The sequence below is a fragment of the Panthera uncia genome, chromosome E1 (assembly GCF_023721935.1).
Source record: "Panthera uncia isolate 11264 chromosome E1, Puncia_PCG_1.0, whole genome shotgun sequence".
In the NCBI taxonomy this organism is placed as follows: domain Eukaryota; kingdom Metazoa; phylum Chordata; class Mammalia; order Carnivora; family Felidae; genus Panthera; species Panthera uncia.
The window spans coordinates 15,270,682-15,286,920 of NC_064814.1; the positions used below are offsets into that span (position 1 = coordinate 15,270,682).

At 34.6% G+C, this 16,239-nt stretch overlaps 2 protein-coding genes across 10 annotated transcripts in view; one reads left to right on the forward strand and one right to left on the reverse strand.

The window, feature by feature from the left end:
• Positions 1-16,239, reverse strand: part of CDC27 (cell division cycle 27) — an 803,505-nt gene that overhangs the window by 226,527 nt on the left and 560,739 nt on the right. The gene's annotated exons all lie outside the window — the stretch shown is intronic.
• Positions 1-16,239, forward strand: part of EFCAB13 (EF-hand calcium binding domain 13) — a 168,352-nt gene that overhangs the window by 49,283 nt on the left and 102,830 nt on the right. For 8 of the 9 annotated variants that reach the window (XM_049637549.1, XM_049637548.1, XM_049637547.1 and 5 more), the window contains 5 exons: positions 2,640-3,134; positions 5,178-5,300; positions 6,543-6,614; positions 12,249-12,392; positions 15,980-16,054. In XM_049637549.1, the coding sequence (XP_049493506.1) occupies positions 2,640-3,134; positions 5,178-5,300; positions 6,543-6,614; positions 12,249-12,392; positions 15,980-16,054 (909 nt within the window). The remainder of the gene's footprint in view (positions 1-2,639; positions 3,135-5,177; positions 5,301-6,542; positions 6,615-12,248; positions 12,393-15,979; positions 16,055-16,239) is intronic. The other variant, XM_049637550.1, reaches the window with a different exon arrangement.

Consider the following 16,239-nt stretch of genomic DNA (forward strand, 5'->3'; position numbering starts at 1 on the left):
ATAGCCTTGCTTCATAGAATTCCAGGTGTTAAATAAGACGAAAGACTGAAGTTCCCATTATTCAGTGTAAGCCTCCCTCCGAGTTTTGCAGGTAATACTCCTACCCTCTATTGTGTTTAGTATTCCATAATCCAGAGACCTTGTGTTTAACCCTTTCTGATGAATTGTCACTTTCCTGCTGGAGTAGGAGAAGATCAATAACTGGCTGTGCCCAGTGGATAAAAGTGAATATCTGGCCGTGTGAAGAGACCCTAGGTATCAAATTACTACTTAAAGGGATTTTAACCAGTTCTTTCTTTTTAGCTTCACTCTTACCCTCACTTTTAGAGATACCTAAATGCTACTAATTTATGAGCTTTTGGAGTTTTTGTGTTATGAATTGGGTTGCTTCTTGGCTTTCCCCATTCTGCCTTATGGTTCAGCCTTTTCAGGTCTACTAAGTTCATCAGCTTTCCAGATTCCAAAATTTAATTGTAGTAGTTTCTTTTCCTCTTCTTTTTGTTATTATGGATTTGTGATGTTTTAAAAATTCCTTTAGTTTATTTTTGAGAGAGACAGAGAGAGAGAGAGAGCGAGCCGGGGAGGGCAGAGAGAGGGGAAGACACAGAATCCAAAGCAGGCTCCAGGCTTCAAGCTGTTAGTACAGAGCCTGATGTGGGGCTCCAACTCACAAACCGCAAGATCATGGCCTGAGCTTAAGTTGGACACCTAACTGACTGGGCCACCCAGGCATCCCCAAAATTCCTTAGTTTAAATGGAGTGTTTGAAGGCTGTTCAATTTGCTATTATTACCTGAACGTTTCAAAGTTTATTTTGAATTCTAATTTTGTCTTTGATGTGGAAGTTTTTTCATTAATTTTTCTTTTCTGACATAGATATTACTAATAATCACATACCCACTCCCATGCATAATAATTCATGTTATTCATTCTTCTGAATCTTTGCTGATTTTTTTTACTAGTTCTGTTATAGAGAAAGGAACATTGTCTCCAAATATAATTGTAGATTTGTCTATTTCTCCTTTCAGTTTTGTCAGGTTTTGGTTCATGCATTTTGAAGCTCTGTTGCTAGGTGAATTCACATTTAGAATAGTTCTATCTTCTTGGTGAGCTGATTCTTTTATCATTATGCAATATGTATGTGATCACTGGTAATTTTCTTTTCTCTCAAGTTTACTTTTTGATTCTAATATAACTCCAGTTTTCTTTTGATTAGTGCTTAGATGGTAAGTATTTTCCATCCTTTTACTTTTAACCTTCTTATATTACCAGTTTTGAAGTATTTTGTAAACCACACAGAGTTGGGTGATGTTTTTTGTATTTATTTGTATAATTCCTGTATTTTAATTGGAGTGTTTAGATCATATGTAATGTAATTACTTATACATTCAGACCAGGTGTACCATATTATTATTTGTTTTCTATTTTTTCCTCTGTTTTTCAACCATTTTCTCCCTTCTTTTTTGGGGAGCATTTTTTTAGTATGTGAATTTATTCTATATGTATTTTCACTATATCTCTGTATTTTTCCAGTGGTTGTTTTAAGGATTATAGTATACATACTTAACCTTTTCTAGTATACTAAAATAAATATTTTACCACTTCAAGTGGAATATAGAAGTTTTACCCTTATATAGATCTTTTTACCCTCCCTCCGTTAAGCTGTAATTTTATTATGTATTACCACTATACACACTGAAAACTTCAGACAATGTTTTATAAGTTTTGCCCTCAATGATCAAACATATTTTAAACTTCTAAGAGGAGAATAATAGTCTATCATAAAATCAAGTATTATAACATTTGAAATACTTTAAAATGTGTTATTCAAATGTAAGGTACTATTCTGAGCCATCAGATGAATTTTATAAAGGAAGCCCCAGTGGGACATTGTATTAATATTTTTCTGAAGAGGTTATTTTATATACAAACTATTTTTTTCCCACAAGTACTGAGAATCTTTAGGAGAGTAAATATTTGTATTCTGATGTTAAATTAAAAACAATTTTTTTAATGTTTATTTTTGAGAGAGAGGGAGACAGAACGTGAGTGGGGGAGGGGCAGAGAGTGAGGGAGACAGAATCTGAAGCAGGCTCCAGGCTCTGAGATGTCAGCACAGACCCCAATGTGGGGCTCAAACCCATGAGCAGTGAGATCATGACCCGAGCCGAAGTGGGATGCCCAACGAACTGAGCCACCCAGGTGCCCCTGTATTCTGATTTTATAAATAAAAATTTCCCCACTCCAACTTCCTTATACTTCAGTATGCTCATAACTAAGGGATTTGTAGCTGTATTGGCATATTTAGCCTATAATCTTTCAAAATTGGCAGAGTGGGGAATGAGAACTACAACCTTCAGTAGGCTATCACTTTTGATTTGGTGCAACTTCAAATAGTTTTGGATAAAAGAATTTAAATATATTAAACCAGAAGATTATATTTAACCTAGTTAATATTTCAGTCTTAGTTATCAGCTCTGTTAGTTTTTCAACATATTAACCTTATTTAACTTTTTAAACTTTGTTTATTTAAGCAATTGATAATTTCTTGAATAGTTTTCATGAGGACTTAGTTGTTACTTTTTAAAAACTATTACAAATGGTACAGGTAAATAGAATAAATATGTTTCTCTTGCTTAGCAGGTATGGAATCATCAGCCTTGGATGAATCTACTTCAAACAGAAAGTTATCAAATATATCAGAATGTTATCCACAGTATAGGATGAAAAGCAGTTTCTCTTCCAGACTACGTGAACCATCATTATTCCCAAAGTTAAATGGAAAACACCTCCAATATCATAAAATTATGGAGGATAATGATTACCTTGAACTTAAAAGATCAAAAAATCCTTTGCAAATAAAAAAATTCCTAAATGGGGTTGATAGCAGTGATACAGGATTCTGGGAACCATATTCAAAGGATGGCATAGACTTTAAGAAAAGTTCAGAGAAGATTGAAATTCATGACTCAAAGTCTACGTCACATAGCTTGAAGAGCATTACAAGCCTCAAAAAGTCTCTGGATAAAAGTGATAATTTTAGTATCCCCAAACTTCAGAAGCCAGCTGTGAGAAGGCATTCCAGCCTCCTAAAACAGGTTTCGTCGAAAGAAAAGATTGCAGTGAATGCTCTGGGTCAGTATCATATATGTAAGTCAAAATATAGGTCCTTGAGTTCTTGAGTCATCACAGAAACAAGCTGAATTAACCATTGATTAGACAGTTGTTTGCATTTCATTTGTCAGTGCTATTGAGTAATCACCACTTCTGGTATATAGATCAGTGTATACAACACAGTGGTTTTAAGTTGTGCCTTTTTAGATGGTTGTGTTCCCTTTTTCAGATGCCTAACTTTGACCAAGAAGTTTATTCAGAGATTAATTCAACTCACTCAAGTTCCCTAGAAATAGAGGGCCTGTTTTCTTTTGGAAATGCTTATTTTATAATTTTTAAACTAAATATGTAAGGAGTCTATGTGAAATTTTTGTTCAGGTTCCATAATTTAAATATATGATATCCATATCCAATATATGATAATGCTTCAGATATCATCTCTTTTGGACATGGGAATATGAAGAAAGATAAAATAACTACTATTTTACAGTTTGGGTCCCCAGGGCTTTATGGTCTTTCTCAAAGATGAGCAAGGTTTTCCAACCAATATATAGTTTCCTCCTTCCGTGGTACCTCTATCACAGAAGTCCTGTGTGTGGAACTTAATTAAATACTCCTTCCTATAGTCCTTGGCTGAAGTTACTTAAGTTGTTTATTTTCTGGAAAGAAACTTATCTTTTTATTGCATTTAATATTGAAGGTAATTGTTAAAATGAGTGCTTAGTGAAATACTAGTGGTTCTTACACAGTAATACAAATTTTAAACAACTCAGTTGAACAGAAAATGTGCTCTTTTAAGGAGGCACAACAATGTTCTTTCTGATTCCTTTACTGATACACTACTATTACTCTGTGCCTCATTCCTAATTCTGAGTTCTTTATATTCCAGTAAGATTAAAACACTTGTTAAAGGAACAGTGGAATAGTAGGCATTTAGCCCATGGGTAGAAGAAGCCTGTGGAAGAAAGTGCTTATCTATCTTGCTGGTGTCGCCAACCTTTGCCATACTTAATATTCTTTGTAAAGAGAAGTGTGAAATAGTTTATCTGGTATAACTTCTCAAGATAAATTGATGGTAATAGAACATTTCTGAAATGTGACTGTCATTTGATATACATTTTAAAAACATTTTTAACTTTTCATGTTATGATAATTTTTAAATCATAAGAATTACACAAAGGGAAAGACATTTCTATATACTCTTCATCTCGTTTTCCCAGGTATTAAGATCTTGTATAATCACAGTACAGTGAACTAAATCAGGAAATTGACACTGATACAATATTATTTACTATTCTGAAGACCTTATTCAATTTTTTTCAATTGGTCCATAAATGTATTTTTCCTGGTTCAAGGTCTCATCTAGGATCACACGTTACATTCAGTTGTCATGTGTCCCTTAGTCTCCTCTGATCTAGGATAGTTTCATGACCATGACACTTTCGAAGAGTATTGACTAGTTAATTTGTAAAATGTCCCTCATTTTGGGTTTTCCTTATATTTCTTCGTAAGTTCAGGTTATGCATTTTTGGTGGGAATTACAGAGAAGTGATACTATGCCTATCTCAGTGCATGATATTAGGGGACTCACGACGGCCATGCATATCTACTGCTAAGATTTTATGATTTTGAAGATTGTGAACTGAAAACATGTCGCCTAAAATGATGGGAAGGGGAAGAACTCTCATTGTTTGCTTGGAATCCTGGAATTTAAACAAAACACTTTGTTGTTGTGATCTCTTGAACTCGTTCGTTATATTTTAATCAGAACCAAGCAGCATTGGCTGGGTCACTGGAACAGGCTGTTCCTCCAAACAAGTAGTTTATAAACATTTATAGAACTTCAAGATTGTTTTCTGTTTGAGCTATATGGGAAATATTTAGGTATAATGTAAGCTACAACAGAAGTATGAAGAAAAAAGCAGTCATATGAGGTAATAATAATTAGATAAAACTTGTTTTCTAATTGCTAAAGACTTTGGGTGCTAATTATTGCTTAAGACACATAAATTCTGTGGCTGAATAGTCTTCTACATTTTGTATATTTACAAAACATCTGTGAAGCTATCGATAAACTCCAAGAAAATTACATTGCTGCAGAAGAACTTCAATCCATTTTGCCTTCAATAGGAGTTACGTTATCAGACAAAGAGTTCAAGGAGATTGTGGCAAAGACTACTCAAAATGGTGAGACTGATAATACCAAACTTTTTGAAAAAATTAGATACTTTTGTGGGATAGTATTAAATGATGGAGTAAGTTCTCAACTAGGAATGGAACAGAATGGGCCATGCTAAAGAAGATTCTAAAAGAACAGATATAAAAATGGAAAGTGGAAAAAAAAATTCCTGGAAAATCTGCCCTAATGCATTGGTTTGGAGGGACTAGGCCTTTTATATCTCAGAATTGTTATGTAACACTCTATCACTATCCCTAGCTATGCCTTCCCGTATGGGACAGGTACTGGAAAGGCTGGCCCAGTTGTAGGGAGGTTCAGGCAATAAGAGCACAAAATCCAAGGGGTACAAAAATCTCTGAGCAAATAGCCTAAGCATCCAAGAAGAAATAACCGGAGATTCCAAAATGGTAAGGAAGTGCTACAACTAGGAATTTAGGGCTAATGGTACTTAACCAATCAAGGCAGATGATTAGCATCTAGATGTTAAATAGCATATCCCAGTCACCAGCCTAAGTTCAAGGCAGATTTTAAGTTTCCAGGAAGAGCTTTTGTATTGGAGAAGTTGTTTTATCATTAAGTAAGACCCATCCACAACAGAAGTTCAGCTGAGGAGAGGGCAGAGGCAACATTTTGGGGAAAGACTGACTTGGGAATATGTTAGAAATGAATTCTTAGAACCTGAGCAAAATTTCTTAGCTAAGGCAAATGGGAAAGAAGATTAAAAAAAAAAAACCTAAGGTGTAGGTGCTACTAAAATTATTGAGCCCTTTCATGTTGCTTATCAGGATTGGTAGGATCACTGTGGAGGGTGTATATCTAAAAATAGGTAGTTAATTGGATCAGCTGATAGTAATGGGGACACTTGGGTCTGTCAGGATTGGTCAGTATTGTCAAGGTGTCTTAATGGATAGCATTTTGACTGGGTTTTCATGATGGTATGAAATAGACTCCTTAAGTTTCTCATGGTCCATCTATATGGTCACCTTTCCTTTTTCCTATATCTATCAAAAATTGAGGACCTAGCTCAGTCCATTGCACTTTATAATAGGTATTTAAAAATTATTGAGTAATTATCAAAATGAAACGAACTGACCTAATTCAGAGACTCATCTAGGGAGACAGGATATGAAAGGAGAAATAGAATTATGATGAAGTGAAGAAGTAATTTTTTTCATAGTTGTATGAAACTATGAATTTACCTTTTATGCAAAAATATAAAGAATGCATGATCTAAAGTCTTTATTTTACAGGAAATGGAATGGTGAAGTTAGATGACTTTATGAGCGCTCTCTCCAAGGAGCAAAGTCTTCCTGAATGTGATGGTAGGTAGGAAATTTATTTTAAAATGATTTGGAGGAAAGAAGTGGTTAGGTTGAAAAGAGGTTCAACTGAACTGAGTTTGCTTTTTGGGTAGATACTTAATAGTTCTGAAATTCTCAGGCAAGCCATGAAAACTTGATGTATTAGGGTAGTGATAGCTAACTTGCTTCCCTCACAGAATTGTTAGATGGATTTCAAAAACTGTAAAGTACTACATAAATGTATAGTAAGGTAATGAGGGATTCCAACAGGTGATTAGCCCCATTTTTAGCAACTGATGGGTGATTTGATTTTTAATTTTTTTATAAAGAACTTGTTTGAATGAAATACTGGTTTTGTTTCCCTTGTTTTAGAACATTTCTAAAAAAACTGTCTTAAGCTATAATTTACATACATAAAACTCACTCATGCACTAATTTTCATGAAATGTATAGAGTCATACAATCAACACCACAATCAGTTTGTTAAAAATTTTTGCTTGCAATGATTTTGGGTTTTTATGCAAATAATTAAATATTTTTCAGCAAGATTAAAATGAGAAATGAAAGATACTAAGCCTTGCTGTTTTTATTTCCATTTGTTTATTCATATGCTAAAAATGAAAGATAAGCTTTTTGTGTCTTCCCAAAGGATTTCTCAGATAGAGAAAAATTAATCCAAAGGAAGAGATTTTTCTCTTATACTTACATGAAGTCTCATGTTAAAAACTACATTATTGTGGCGCCTAGGTGGCTCAGTCCGTTAAGCGTCCGACTCTTGGTTTCGGCTCCGGTCATGATCTCACAGTTTGTGAGTTCAAGCCCTGTGTTGGACTTCTTGTGGACAACACAGGGCCTGCTTGGGATTCTCTCTTTCTCTCTCCGCCCCTACCCTGTGTGCTCTCTCTCTCTCAAAATAAATAAACTTAAAAAAAAAGCTACATTATAATTTGTCACTTATGATGAATTGCTTAAGTGGTGTTCTTAAAGACACTATTAGCAAATTTCTTGAGTGCTTTACCTTGTAATCATTCATTCACGAACTCAGTCACCGTTTCATTGCTGTTTTGTGAAGTAGTGTCTTGGTTGTAGCCGACTCCTCCCTCCCATTTCCCCCATTATACTGTTTTTAAAATTTATCTTATTTTAACGTTTTATTTATTTAAATAATCTCTACACTCCACATGGGGCTCAGACTGACAACCCCAAGATCAATTGTCTCATGCTCTTTGGACTGAGCCAGCCAGGTGCCCCTAAAATTTATTTTTAATGGTGGTATCTAACACGTAACATAAAATTTGCCATCTTAACCATTTGTAACTGTACAGTTCAATAACATTAGGGTTACGTATATTCACACGGTTGTACAACGAATCTCTAGAACTTTTTCATCTTGCAAAACTGAAACTCTATACCCAGTGAACAACAACTACCCATCTGTGCCTCTCCAGCTTCTGACAACCATCATTCTACTTTCTGTTTCTGTGAATTTGCCTACTCCAGATACTTGAGTGGAATCATATAGTATTTGTCTTTGTGAATGAATGGCTTATTTCACTTATCATAATGCCCTCAGGATTCATCCATGTCGTAGCACGTGCCAGATTTTTCTTTCCTTTTCGTGCTAATATCACATTGCATGTATATGCCACATTCTGTTTGTCCATTCATCCATTAATAGACACCTGTGTTGCTTCTACCTCTTGGCAATTGTGACTAGTGCTGCTGTGAATGTGGGTATGCAAATACCTCTTTGAGCCCCTGCTTTCAATTCTTTGGGATATATAATCAGAAGTGGACACAATCCAGGTTTGTAACGTTTCCTTCACTCCTAAAATTCTCTTGTGCCCATTTATCATTAATCTCTACCTCCATTCCCAGGCAACCACTGATCTGCTTTCTGTTTCCATAAAGTTGCCTTTTTTTAAAAACATTTAATATAAATGAAATCATAAAACATGTGGTCTTTTGTGCCTGACTTCACTTTTTTTGAGGCTAATTCATGTTGTTGTATGTATCAGTAGTTTGTTCCTTTGTATGGTTAAATAAGTCCATATTACATTTTATAGGTATATTCCATTTTGTTGATGGTTCACCAATTTATGACCTTTGCTTATTTGCAGTTTGGGACTGGTATGCATAATGTTGAAATTAATATTTGCATTGCAGTCTTTCTGTGGACATGTTTCCATTTCTTTTGGGTAGATTCCTAGGAGAATAATTGCTAGTGTATATGGTAAATTTATGTTTTACTTTTAAAGAAATTACCAAACTGTTTTCCAAAGTGGCTATACCATTTTCATTCTCACCAGCAATGTGTAAGGATTCTGGTTTCTTCCTATCCTCCACATTTAGGTATTATATTTTTGTTTATAATCATTATAATAATTGTGTAGTGGAATTTCATTATGGTTTTAATTTTGCATTTCCCTAATGACTGATAATGTCAAGTTTATTTGCACATGCTTACTAGCTGTTCATATATCTTTGGTGAGATATATATTCAAATCTTTTGCCCATATTTAGAATTCCATTTTGATTTATCTATAGTGTTTCAGAGTATATCTCTTTGTATACCTTTTAAAGTTGTTGCTTCAGGTATATATACATAACTTATCACACTATTGGTGTCATCATTTTGCCAGTTCAAGTGAAATACAGAAGCCTTATCTCCATATACATCCCTCCCTCCTTTATGATATAATTACCTTAAATATTTCCTTATATATATTTAAAACCACATCAGGTGGTATTATTTTTACTTCAACCATCAGACTTGATTAAAAAATTCAAGAGAAGGAAAGCCTATTATATTTACCCATATTTTGACTTACCATTTTCTTTTTTCCTTCTTGATATTCCAGAGTTTTTTTGTTTTATCCTTTATTTTCTGTTTAAGAACTTCCTTTATCCATTCTTAGGTCTACTGACAACAAATTCTTTTAGTTTCCTCTCATCTGAGAACATCTTGATTTCCTCTTCATTCCTGAAGAATAGTTTTTCTGAATATGGGATTTTACGTTGATAGTTCTTTACTTTCAGCACTTGAAAAATATTGTGTCACTTATTTCTGGCTTCCATGGTTTCTGCTGGAAATTCTGTCATTCAAATTGGTTTTCTTTCCCTATAGTGTTTTTCTTAGGCTGCTTTCAAAATGTTCCCTTGTCTTTAGTTTTCAGAAGTTTAATTATGATGGATCTTGACATGGATTTCTTTGGATTTATCCTGTTTGAGGTCCACTTTCGTCTTGGATCTGTAGGTTAATGTCTCTTGATAAAAATTTGGGAAGTGTGCAGGCATTATTTCTTTGAGTGCCTTTTTAAGTCTCTTTTCTTCTGGGATTCTGATGGACACAAATGTTAGATCATTTTTATATTCCTACAGGTCTCTGGAACTGTTCATTTTTTCTTCAGTTTATTTTCTCAGTGTTGTTCATTGGATGATTTCAGTTGCTTTCAATTCATTGATTCTTACCTTTCTCTCCTCCTTTCAGCTGTTGAGTCCATCCACTGAACTTTTAATTTCAGTCATCATATTTTTTAGTCATTAAATCTCCATTTGGACTTTCTGTGTTGGTGTTTGTGCAAGAGAAAAAGCAGACAGCTCTCCCAGTCCTCACATACTGTCCCTATACAGGAGAAGACCTCCACCCATCGGCCCAGCCTGATAGGCCCTAGGCCTCTACCACCTTTTTCCTTCCCCAGGCTCTAGGACTGACAAGATAGCTGATGGTTCTTTGGGACACCCTGAAAAAGTTGACATGCTGGATAAACTCTTTACCTCTCCAGGAGGAAACTAAGAGCTCGGAATTTTAATCTAATCTTGTGCTGAACAGAGGGGAGGATCACTGCCTTCTACCAGCCCAAGCCATCGCTTTATTCTACCCAAAATACTAGACTGTGCTAGACCCATCAGAGCTCCAAGGCTGGCAAAACAGAAGCCAATCTTCTGGGGAGGCATTTTGGAAAAGCTGAATTTCTGGATATGTGGACCAAACTCTTCTTCCCCTTGGGTGAAGCTGGGAGCTAGAGTCTTTTTTGGATCATATGGTGCTGCATTGGAGGCAGCACTTGTGGGAGGGTGTCCCAAATCTCTGTACCAGCTTCAGTACGTCTGGTTTTGCATTCTCCTGGGATACAAGAGCCTGTCAGTTAGTTTCTAATTTCTCACAAAAGGAATTTATTTTTTAATTTCTGCTGAATCAGTGTGTTTGTGGGGAGAAGAAGGGTCCAGGGCGTCCTACTCAACCATCTTACTGACATCACTCACAAGCTGTTTACTTTTTAAAAAAAATTTTTTTAATGTTTATTTATATTTGAGAGAGAGAGAGAACGAGAGTGGGAGGGGGCAGAGAGAGATGGAGACAGAACCCGAAGGTTTCAGGCTCTGAGCTGTCAGCACAGTGCTCAACACAGAGCTTAAACCCATGAGTCATGAGATCCGGACGTGAGCTGACGTCAGGTGCCCAACCAACTGAGCCACCCAGGTGCCCCATCAGCTATTTACTTTTAAGTGAGAATTTTTTTCATCTAAAAATTCCTTTCACAAGATAGTATCACATATCTTGTTCTACATATTTATACATGAAAATCACCTTTTTAAGAATCATTTTAAGAATCATCTAATTCAGACATCATTTTGATGATTTCTTTGTTTAGTAATCCATAATGACGTCCAGTGACTGCCTAAATTCAATTAACTCCTGATAATGGCTTTAATGCCGTCCACTGCCCAGCTTCCTCACTTTACCTATCCTAATCTTCTATTAGAGAAAATCTATTTGAGTTTAGTTTGTTCCAAAATTTACACAACAACACACCCGCATGCATACCTGTCGACCCCCTTAATAATTCTATGTGTTTGTAAGTTATTTTAAGAAAATTTTATTGCATGGGCACCTGGGTGGCTCAGTTGATTGAGGGTCCACTTTGGCTCAGGTCATGATCTCGCCGTTCCTGAGTTTGAGCCCCATGTCTGGCTCTGTGTTGACAGCCTGGAGCCTGCTTCAGATTCTGTGTCTCCCTCTCTCTCTGCCCCTCCCCGACTCATGCTGTGCCTTTCTCTCTCTCTCAAAAATAAACATTAAAGCTTTCATTGCAGTAAAAATTTGTTTAAATTTAATGGAGGGAATACTGCCCAAATTTGTGAAGCATATATTCCAAAGTATCATAAAAAGACATGTGGGATAGTTATTTCCAAGTGATAATATTTATGTATACAGAAGATAAACTAAGATTAACCAGGGACTGAGCCATGTATTGCTACAAAATCTTACCCCAATTCATTATTCAGGATTGAAAGTTTTCTACTTATTTCTGTATCTGCTACCGAGAAACAGACTACTAAGAAATTTTAAATTGTTAGAAAATTAAATGGGGAAATTGTATAATATTTTTGTTCCTGTGCACTTAAATTGCAATTAAATTGGCACTTCCTTCGATACAGAGATTATAGCAAAGTAGAATATATTTTTGGCTCTCATTTTGTACTTTGTTGGTTTTCAGTATTAAAGATTCCGGTAATTCTTTTCATATATAACATTTCTGAAGTTATTTTCTATGCTTGTTTATTTAGTGTTAGAACTAAAATTCATCTTACTATTGGTGTTTTCTTTTTGACTTATATTTAATACTCATTAGCATACTGCTTTATTTTCAGTGTTGACTGATGTCATTAAAGCCATTGATAAAATTAAAGATGAAAATATTGATTATGAGGATATGAATACTTGTCTTCAGCATTTTGGAGTTTACCTTTCTAAGCCAGAATTTGAGAAGATCACAGAGTTGACTGAAGCTGACAGTAAGTGAAAACTGGGTTGACACATGTGAAAAGATGGTCACTTTGCTATTTTTTTCCCTCAGAATAATGACTTTATTTTTTTGATTAGAAAAAAGTCCATTGAAATGAAGTCAATACAGAAAAATACTTAAAAGCACAACAAAACACACAAAATCCCATGATCCAGAAATATCCAGTATTAACAGTCTTTCCAGACATTTTTTTCCTATAGGCAAAAGTACAAACAAAAAGAAAGTAGAGTTTGTGGTTTTGCTTTCTGACAAGGAAGAGGTCAGGACAGAAGTCATTAAATGGGACAAATGACTCTTTATTATGCCAAAGCCTATAATTCATAAGGAAGGTACTAGTTTTGAGTATCTATACCCTTATAACTTAGCAGCATCTTTTCTAAAGAGAAAGGGTGGTTGTGAGATAGACAAGTGTGTGGGGCTATAGATGAAATAAGAATGGCCATGAAGAGTATGTGAAGAGTATAGGAAGAGTATGTGAACTTTTATTACAATATATTTCTTATTTTGTGTGTATTAAAATTTTTCCATAATGAAAAGCAAAAAAGGAATAGAACAAATGTAAGTTATGTGCCTTACGTGAGAAAATGATAAGGCTTTGTTAAAAGACATTATAGAATACCTAAATAAATTGGAATATATCCCATATTAATGGACTCAGAGACCCCCAAGTCTGCCAATTCTCATAATTAATTTACTTATCTAAAGCAATTCTAATAAAACCCTGACTTTTTTGATGAATTAATTCTAATATTTGTATGCATAAACAAAGATCAAGAGTAGCTAAAACACTCTTGAGGAAGAAAAACGTGGATAGGGTGTATGAGTGGTGTTGGAGGGATCTTGCTACCCTGGATATTAAGACTCATTATAAAGTTACAGTAAGTAAAACAGTGTGAAAATGGCACAGGGATAGAGAAATTGACTGATAGGTCAGGATAAGTAACTTCCAAATATATCTACACGCATATAAGGAAACATATATAATGAGGTGGCAGATTACTAGGGGGGAGGGGAAGCACCAGTTAATAAATGGTGCTGGAATAATTAATTATTCAAATGTAAAAAATAGAATTGGATCCCTACCTCTATATCATATTCAGTAATGATTTCCAGATACGAACACTAAAATTCTCTTTAGAGAAAGAAGAAAAATTTTCTGACTTAGAGTTACAAGGAATTATTTTTAAGATACAAAATCACTAACCAGAAAAGAAAAGATTTATACATTTGACTACATTAAAAATAAGAACTTCTCTTTATTAAAAGGTAATACAAACAGAATGAAAATACAAGCCACAAATGTAGCAAAGATTATTATTTAAAAAAATTTTTTTTAATGTTTATTTATTTTTGAGAGAGAGAGAGGTGCAGAGTATGAGTGGGGGAGGAGCAGAGAGAGAGGGAGACAGAATCTGAAGCAGGCTCCAGGCTCCCAGCTGTCAGCACAGAGCCGTAAGCGGGGCTTGAACTCATGAATTGTGAGATCATGACCTGAGCCAAAGTTGGATGCTTAACCGACTGGGCCACCCAGGCATTCCAGAGTAAAGATTATTTGTAACACTCATAACAGCGAAAGATCATTGTGGAGAATAAATAGGAAACCCCTATAAATTAACAACCCAAGAGAAAAATGGCCAAATTACAAGAACAGCCATTGCCAGATGAAGAAACATAAGTTGCTAATAATCATATGAAGTCTTTTTATACATCATAGTAATCAGGGAAACGCAATGACCAAATTGGCAAAAATTAAAGTCTGTTAATTTAATTGTTGGTAAATAAGGCAAAAGTGGTAAAAGAACTTTGAAAAACATTATGTAGTATTCTGTAAGGTTTTCATACTTCATGGCTTAGAAAATCCATTTTTTAGTGACACATCCCAGAAAATCTCTGCACTGATGTGCAAGGAGACATGTTAAAAGTGCTCATAGCAGCTCTGATCTTAATAGAAAAAGGAAGGAAGGAAGGAAGGAAGGAAGGAAGGAAGGAAGGAAGGAAAGAATGAACAAAAAGAAACAACATGATCGGTGATAGAATGTATAAATAAATTGTGGTATTTACCACTGATGCATGATGAAATACTGATAATGTGTACATTAGTGAAAATGAACTATAGCAATATACTATATGGATGGTTCTTGGAAATATATTGAATGAAAAAAGCAAGTCTAGATTGCTATAGTGTGATTATTTTTATAGAGCTGTAAAACAAAATTAAGGAATATTTTGTTTATCCTGTGTAAAATTATATGTAAAAAAGCAAGACCTTGGTTAATTTTAAAAAATTCAGCAATGTTCTCTCTGTAGAGAAGCAGTAGAATAGAATGGGGGAAGCACAGAAGCAGATGCAGTGGTGTTAATAATGTTCTTCAACTGTGAGGGAGAGGAAGGGGGAAAAATGTTACAGAGAGGGAGTGAGGCAAACCATAAGGACTCTTAAATACTGAGAACAAACTGAGGGTTGATGGGGGTGGGGGAGAGGGGAAAGTGGCTGATGGGCATTGAGGAGGGCACTTGTTGGGATGAGTACTGGGTGTTGTATGGAAACCGATTTGACAATAAGCTATATTAAAAAATAATAAAAATAAAAAGTAATTTTGTCCTTAAAACAATAATGTTCTTCAAATGGGAGGTGGGTTCAGTGGTTCAGCTAAAACATTTGTGTATCAAATAGACATTATCAAAAATAGGGAATCTATTGTTTTAGAAAGTTATATGTTCCTGTTAGTGAATGTAAATCTTCATTAACTCTAACATTCCCCTAGAATTTTTCAAAGTCTCATTTTTTTCAAGTCTTTAAATATTTGGTTAAGAATACAAAGTAATTTGGTGCTCCTTAAAGTAAACTTCTCAAAGATTCTTTATCTTGGAAATAGGCAATAGGCTGTGCCTGATCTTTTATAGATTAGAATTGGAATTTGATTTTTTTTAGTGGGATAAACAAAGGAGTAGTGTTATCAAAAGCTCATCCTATTTATATAAAACCTTTATATGCGGCCTTAGAAAATTCTTAGAAATCTTTATCCATTCTAATATTGGGGTATTATATATAATCAAGGAAAGACATTTTCTAAGTATAGAATGACTATTAAAATGTTTAATAGTTTCAAAAGTATACTGGAATAAAGATAACAATGTGAATGGTAACCTGAGGTGGGAGAAACCAGAGGTCAAGAAAGCTCACTTCTAATCTCTGATCTCGTATTTCCTTTTGTGACCTGGGGAAAAAAATCATGATATCATGTCTAAGTATTTTTAAAAATGTATAAAATAATACACTAATTCTTTACTGACATATCTTTGAGTTGTTGTCAGGCCAAGACAAGATAATGTAAGTTAAAATTAAAAATGTTGTACGCTTCTAACTAGAAGGATTTTGATTAACTTTCCTGGCATTTTTCAGTTTTACTTTCTCCTTGTGTGTTGAATTGCTTTTTCCTCTTAGAACCATATATTTTTAGTGGTATTAGCTGATGGCTATAATCATGTTATCTCCCTATAATTTATTTTACATAATTCAATAGTTGTCATAATTAACATTTGAAGATATTGAAGAAAATATTCTTTTCTCCTTAGAAACGAAAAAAGTGAATTTTAAAGATTTCATTGATACAATGATGACCAATACGGAACGCTTCTCTGAAAAATTATGTAAGAACATCACATTTTGTGCTTTTATTTACTTTTTCAAGTTTATTTATTTATTTTGAGAGACAGAGAAAGAGCAGGGGCAGGGCAGAGAGAGAGAAAGGGAGAGAGAGAGAATCCCAAGAAGACTCCACACTGTCAGTTACAGAGCCCAGTGCACAGCTCGATCTCACAAACCATGAGATCGT